This window comes from Pteropus vampyrus, unplaced genomic scaffold (assembly GCF_000151845.1).
Source record: "Pteropus vampyrus isolate Shadow unplaced genomic scaffold, Pvam_2.0 Scaffold121, whole genome shotgun sequence".
NCBI classification, from domain to species: Eukaryota; Metazoa; Chordata; class Mammalia; order Chiroptera; family Pteropodidae; genus Pteropus; species Pteropus vampyrus.
In genome coordinates, this window is record NW_011888902.1 from 118,958 (window position 1) to 125,826 (window position 6,869).

At 40.9% G+C, this 6,869-nt stretch overlaps 1 protein-coding gene across 1 annotated transcript in view; it reads right to left on the reverse strand.

The window, feature by feature from the left end:
* Positions 1 to 6,869, reverse strand: part of USH2A (usherin) — a gene marked incomplete at its 3' end in the record, with an annotated part of 612,524 nt that overhangs the window by 114,948 nt on the left and 490,707 nt on the right. The window contains 3 exon segments of the mRNA XM_011366141.1: positions 61 to 258; positions 3,456 to 3,660; positions 6,374 to 6,597. Coding sequence (XP_011364443.1) covers positions 61 to 258; positions 3,456 to 3,660; positions 6,374 to 6,597 — 627 coding nt within the window.

Consider the following 6,869-nt stretch of genomic DNA (forward strand, 5'->3'; position numbering starts at 1 on the left):
ATGTCCTTATGGATATACTGGACTATGTTATTTCTTTGTTAAAAGTTGCTTAGTACCTACCATTCGACTGTATAGGTTTCTTCCAGTTTAAGACGATTCCATCTTCAAGATTGTCCATTTTGATCCACCTCGGGGGGCTCACTCCTTGAGGCACGTCTTCTCTTGTGCTGGCTCTCACTGTTTTGCTGAATGCTCGCCCATAGCTATTCCATGGGGAAATCCTATACTCATACGTTGTGTCGGGCTCCAGGTCCACATCTAAACAGACAGGTATTGGACAGTAAGAATTTTTTTTTAACTTAACTTTTAAGCATCATATTGAAAATGAATATAAAAACCTTTAAACATTATAAGAAAATGCTTAATGCTCTAATCTTATCATGTGTAAGTAAAACTCTAATGCCTTGATTTTCCTAATCATAAAAAAAAAATATTTTACACGTTTAATAGATGGAGAGATTTTACAGAATAGAATTTGCTTTTTCTGACCAGAGAAATGTGGACAAATTAAAGAAACAATTCAAAAATAAAAATCTTAGACTAAAGTACATTAGATGTCAATGCTTCACAAGTTCACGCTCCCTTTACTTCTGTATGAGGCACATGTAACGACATTCTTTTATATTTCCACTATTATTAAATCTACCAATTATTAGTGTTGATATTACTTTATTAAATTATTATATGAGTTATAATACAGTTGTTATGAGATTGGGAACTTGAAACTTAGCTTATCCTGGTTAGTGAATAAAAATGATCGCACACTCTGGATTATATGGGGCTTTCCTCTTCCACCAAGATGGAACTGAGACTAAAAGCAAAAACAACCAACTGAATGGAAACAACAAACCAACTGCTGTGCTCTTTGGACTGGCAAACATTTTAGCAGCTAATCGTTCACGCGATTCAATGGTGTCCCAAAAGTCTTAGTTCAGCTTTAAGTTTTAATAATAACTTCAGAAATACGAATACCACGAATTTACAAAAAAGGAAAACAAACACATTACTTGCAAGTTTAACTATTTAAATCTATTTTCCACATATGTAATTTGATGAATGCTGACTACGTTATGTGTCTGGGTGGTGGTGTCTCAATGACTCATTCTCAGATGAAGGGTCAGGAGTAGAAGGCTCCTCCTTGCACCTGGCCAACCTGCTCTGTCTTCGTTTCTACACGGATTCTCAGTCCACCCACTTGGGTTATTTGACCACATTCTTCTTACATGTATCTTCTTATGGTCAACCCTGCCCTATCTACTTTATAGAATTAGTATAAACATAAAATGCCAAAAGATATATGGCAGAACTTCATAAAATTTAACTACTATACAAATGTAAGGAATTATCTTCAGCCTCTATTTTTCTCTAGTAAGAAGGCATCTGCCCCTTGCCACCTGTGATGACTACCAGCGAGTTCCCAGGGTTTTCTTCTGTTCTGGTCAGAGACCTGCTGGTTAGACTACATTTCCCAGTTGTCTTCATAGCTTCCTGTGGTCACATAACTCAGACGTCAACAGAAGGGGCGGAAGTGATATGGACAACTTGGCATCACTTTCTAAAGAAGAAATAATTTGCCTTTCATTGCCATTCCTGTGGCCTTCTCGTGGGTTGGGACTAGGATGTTGTAGTGCTTCAGACTGCACCACAGCAGCCTGATGCGGGTGTCGCCTGAAGCATGATGAGCCACTGCGTGGAAGGAATCTGGATCCTTGAATACGGTGCGGCTGAGATACCCTCCTGGTAATTTATCAGTAGGTAGTAACATCTATTCTCTCCTGAAGAGGGCTATGTATATGTTTCAAAAGCCCTTTTAAATCTCCACCATGATTACAAAGGGCAGAGGAAAGTAGTAAACTCTCTCAGATGGAAACCCAATAATTTAAAAATGAGGGTCTATGACTTCAGCTCATAACAGAGTGGGAGGAGCTTGAGGGTTAGACAAACTGTCCCCATCCTTTTCTAACTGAATGTACTGCAATAATTTTTTTTTTTTTTTTGCTTATAATGTGCTTAATCCAAAAATGAGGTAAATAAGATGCCCTATTCATATGACTATTTCCCTCTAATAGAAGAGATAGGACAAGTGAGCAAATGCATATGACACGTGGTAGAAGTGGAGAACATCATGACCACGGTCACAGGAGCACAGACAGATGGGGCTGGACTTGGAAGCCTGCACTGAGGACAAGAATCTTGACTTAGGCCTCGAATATGATGACGACAAAGTACATTCTGGATGGAAGGAACAGCATGAGGGAGGTTGGGAGCAACCTGAAAGGAGCCTATACTAGGTGGGGTCTTCTAAATCTCCCACTCTTAGAGACGGCTCGATTGGGACCTGATGTCGCACCACGGCAAGGTACCTGTGCAGACCTGACCCTATGTCTCCTCTTCAATGCTCATAGGGTTGCTTTGTGGGTAAATTAAGGTAAGGTTAGCAGAGCACTAGAACTTAATGTTTAATAAAATTCATCGCTATTTTCCCCTTCCTTCCTTAATTTACCCTCTCTCACCCCTGTACCTTGCTCTACTTTTTTTTTTCTTTTTTTGCATTCCTGAGGTTTGTCACTATTGGTTAAGAATAGAGCAATTTCTTTGTTTTCTTAATATTAGCTTGCTTGTATATGTCACTTAAATGCATTCTATTTGGCTCTAGGTGATAAGTGTGTACACATACACACTGAATTTTTCAAAAACAAACATAAAATTCTGCAGAGATTTAAGTAAATAGATCAATAATAAAAATTTAATAGACGGCAAAACTATTTTGAAGTTGATCCTAAACTTTATATTTTTCACTCATTTCAGCCAGCCCGAGAACAATTATTTTGGACTAATTCAGTAGGGCCACGATGGGGCTTGGAGATTAATACTTTCCTTAACCATGGAGGTCATTTTTACCAAGATGAAGGTCACACTGAGGAAGCACCAGGACGCAGGAGAGCAGTCTCTGGCCCCAGACTCAAGATAAGGAGAGGGAAACTGACTTGATACTGAGCAGTTTATCTCCTCTTTGGAATAATGCTTCTCAATCTTATTCATGTAAGATGGGTTTCTTCCTCTTTTCTGCTTGCAAATATAGCAACATTCATTCATTCCATTTCTTGAAAGTCTGCATTCGAATTTTTGAGACAGAAAACTGGGTCCACTAAAAATTAACTGGATTATACCAGAAAAGGGCACATAACTTATTTTTTTTTCTTCTTTCTTCTCTACACAGTTATGTTCAAAAGCATATGTCCATTTTTAAAGTTAGACTCAAGAACGGACTATCAATTTTGAACAAATCCAGATTATGCCTTTAATTACCTTGTCACTAGCTGGCCCATAAGTATGATGGTTTTAACTGATATTAGGTTAAGGAGGGAGATGATGTCAGAGTAAAATCAATCTGCATTTCAATGGCTTTTCATTGCCCCCACTCAGCCTTGGGCAGGTGGTGGACCTTCTGTTACCTGTGAAGGAGAATGTGTTCACACTTCCGGTGTGAACTGTCTCTTCCGCAGAGGGGCATATTCCTTCCACTGGTGCCTTCTCTGTGGAGTGGTTAGAGCCTCTGATCACAGTGCAAACATGGATGGTGAAGTTGAAGTCGCACCTGCCGCAGTGGGCTGTGGCCTCCATGGACGCTGGGCAGACAACCCTGCACTCTGTGGGTCCCTGAGTCAGGAGGAAGGGGTGGGGTGAGAGGGAGAATAAAGTTTTTCAGTTTCGTCCAGACATCTGTGGGGTAGGTGTTTACAACTCTCAAGTGACATTTGCTTCCACCAAGTTCATGCATGAATATCTCAAAATTCATAAAAAAAAAAAAATGAAGGCAGTTTAATTCTAGCAAGAGCACTTACTTTGAAATGATACAGATTTGGATTCAAAACCCAGTTTTACGAGTTCCTAGTTCTGTGACCTTGAGCGAGTCACTTATACTTCCAAAGACTCAGCTTCTTCAGCAAGAAAATGGAAATTTAGCACATAGATTTGTTGTATGAATCAGATGAGATAAGACCCGTAAATGCCTTAGATCCACTATAAATAATAACAGCAGTCATTCTTTTATCATTGTTACCTTGACACTTTCCTAATGGAGTTTCAGAGAAAGTAAAGAATGTAGTATTTGAGGATCTTCACTGAATGTGCTGTTGGAAAAGTCGGACTTATAAAAAGCGTTCCTCATTCAAATTTTAGAAAATCTCAGTTCGTAAACTTTCACTATCATTAGTAGTATTTATATTTGTAAATCTGTCTCTGATGAATCTTTTTTTTTTTTTAATATTCTGGATAAGTACTATTAAGTTCTAATCTCAGAAAATACTTCATCATCTCAAATGACAGGGATATAAACTCGGCAATATTCTTAGAATTCAGAGCTCTACTTCCCCTTTCTTTAGATAGGTAGCCTCATGTATTTAAAATAATTTTTGCTATTTAAAATTGATGTGTATTCAGCCTCTCTCTTGCATTAAATAAGTTAAATTATTCTCCCAAAGGTAGAATAGTCAAAATAAAGCTGCTTCAGAAAAATAGAGTAGAACTCCCTTTTAAATTTGATGAACTGAACACCTGAATTTATCTCCGATTCCTCTTAAAGCTCAAGCAATAACGCTAAAGGAATATCGAGAGTTGAAGGCAACAGTAAGGGAACACGCACACACAGGACAGCTGGAAGGTGTTGGGAGCTGGGGAGCAGACGGATGTGGCAGAAACGAAGCCCTGTGCCCGGTGAGGTCAACTTTTGCCTCTTCTCCCTGGGGACATCCGACTTTCGAGCCCAGCCGCACCGTAAGGAGGTACATGAGTAGAAACGCGTGTGACCAGAGCACAGAGAGGGTGCCTTCCGCACCCATAAGGCCCACACACATGCAGTCGTCCACTCTCTCCCGCTTTCTGTGGTGACCTGAGGGCTGTGCGGGAAGCTCCACAAGATGGAGAGCCTTGGCTTCCTGGGACGCTGCTGGAGGACAGCTGCCTAACTCGCACTGGATCGCAGAGTGGAAAAAAATTTTTAATTAATTCTGTCGAGTCCTTCCATATGTGAGTACACTTGTGTTTATCTCAGCATAGTGTCGTGTGTCCTAGCTAAAATATAAATTAGTACTTGTTGAAGGTGTTGCCTTAACAACAAAATTCTAAAGTAAGCAGCGTTGGCTTAGTGGTTAAGCGGGCAGTGGCAAAGAAACATCCCGAGGAGGTTGGGAAGGTGGGACCTCTGCTATGCCATGGCCGAATATTTGGGGAGCCTGTGCCTTGTCAAAGTAAGCCCAGTGCCACAGAGCTCACAGCTCTAGAGGAAGAGGTCATGAGCTGGATCATTAGTTCTATCTGTGTGTTGACACTGGCTGCTTTTGGCAGAGTATTACACAATGAGATAAATTTAGAACAATGAGATAAATTTAGAACAATGAGATAAATTTAGAACAAAACTGGTAAAATTAAAATGAATAGAGCGGGTCCACTGGAAGTGGGAAGTCAAGTGCCAGAGAGAAAAAACAGACTAAAAGTCCGCATACTGCACAGTGAGAATCCCAGCCCAGCCAGGCATCTATCCCAGCCCAATCCAGGGTAGTTAATTAAGGACAGTTCATTAAGAGTACTTGCTAAGGATTCTCCGTATCATGGGTCTATGACAAAAAGCCGCCATGCCGCATGGATGGATGTCTACACACAAGCTTCCATCAGCCTCCAGTGGAAAGAAGAGATTTGAAACAGAAAAAAGAACTGAGGAAGCAGAAACAAAGCAAGAAAAGAAAAAATAACATACTACCGAATAAACAAATGAGACAAAATGGTAGGTTTCTGGAGTCCTGGGTCAAGTTCAAAGCTAACACGTGACATGGCTGTATGTGCAGCACCTCAGTATACAAACATAAATAATTACACCCACAGACCTGTTCACTTTTGTAGTTGACAGAGACTTATGCTCACCTCGCACCGTCTCAGGAATACGATATAAAAACAGCTAAGTGAATTTGCTGGATCTATCAAAGAAAATGGATGGGTTATGGCTGAAGAGCTAGAGGGAAGAAGCTTGACTCTCCCTCCGTTTCCATCCACAGGCCCCACGGACATGAGATGGCACCACGCGGAGGCCCCAGACAACAGGTGCCGGCTCTTTCCGGCACACAGATTTTCAGTCCTGCCCTGATCGGAAGTGCAGGGTCAAGCTTCTGGAGAACAGCTAATCGCTATTAATTCCTTTAGAATTCATTGCAACAACATCAATCATGGCAAACTCATTTGGTATTAATATGGATATAATGCAAAGATGAATAATGCACGCAGGGGTTTTCATATTCCTATTTTAGAAAAATAGTTATGAACAATGTATTTCTCTCTCTGTCGTCAAACCAGCGCCTGTGAGAGGTTTCCTATCAATTACCTTCATCATCATTCCCGCTGAAATCTTGTTGGAGCAAACGTATTTCAAAGGGTTATAGCCAACTCCATCACAGCATTTCTGGGTCTCTGGAATAAGTTCGGTCTCACAGCATTTTCCTGGCATCGAGTTCTTCTTTTTAACATGTGCTTTAGACTCTCCACTGGCGGCTGAGCAGCATATGGTATCTGACATAGTCACATAATCCTGCCCACAGCAGAACATCCCTGCAACAATCGAATGTTATCTGTGAATATAAAATTCACAGAAGGCGAGGAAACTGACAGTGTTGCAAAGTTCGGCGTAAGAACGTCAGACTCGGGCAGCTGCTGAAACAGCCCAGCACGGAAGGCAGCACTTCCCGACCAAGGTGATTTAAACGTGCGGTGAGGGGTCCTTCTTACCGAGGGCACCAGACACTAATTAGCTAAAGAACACACAAGAGAAAGTGATCCAAAATCACTCGGCTGGGCCAACCTTCTCCAAGCTCCATTAAAAA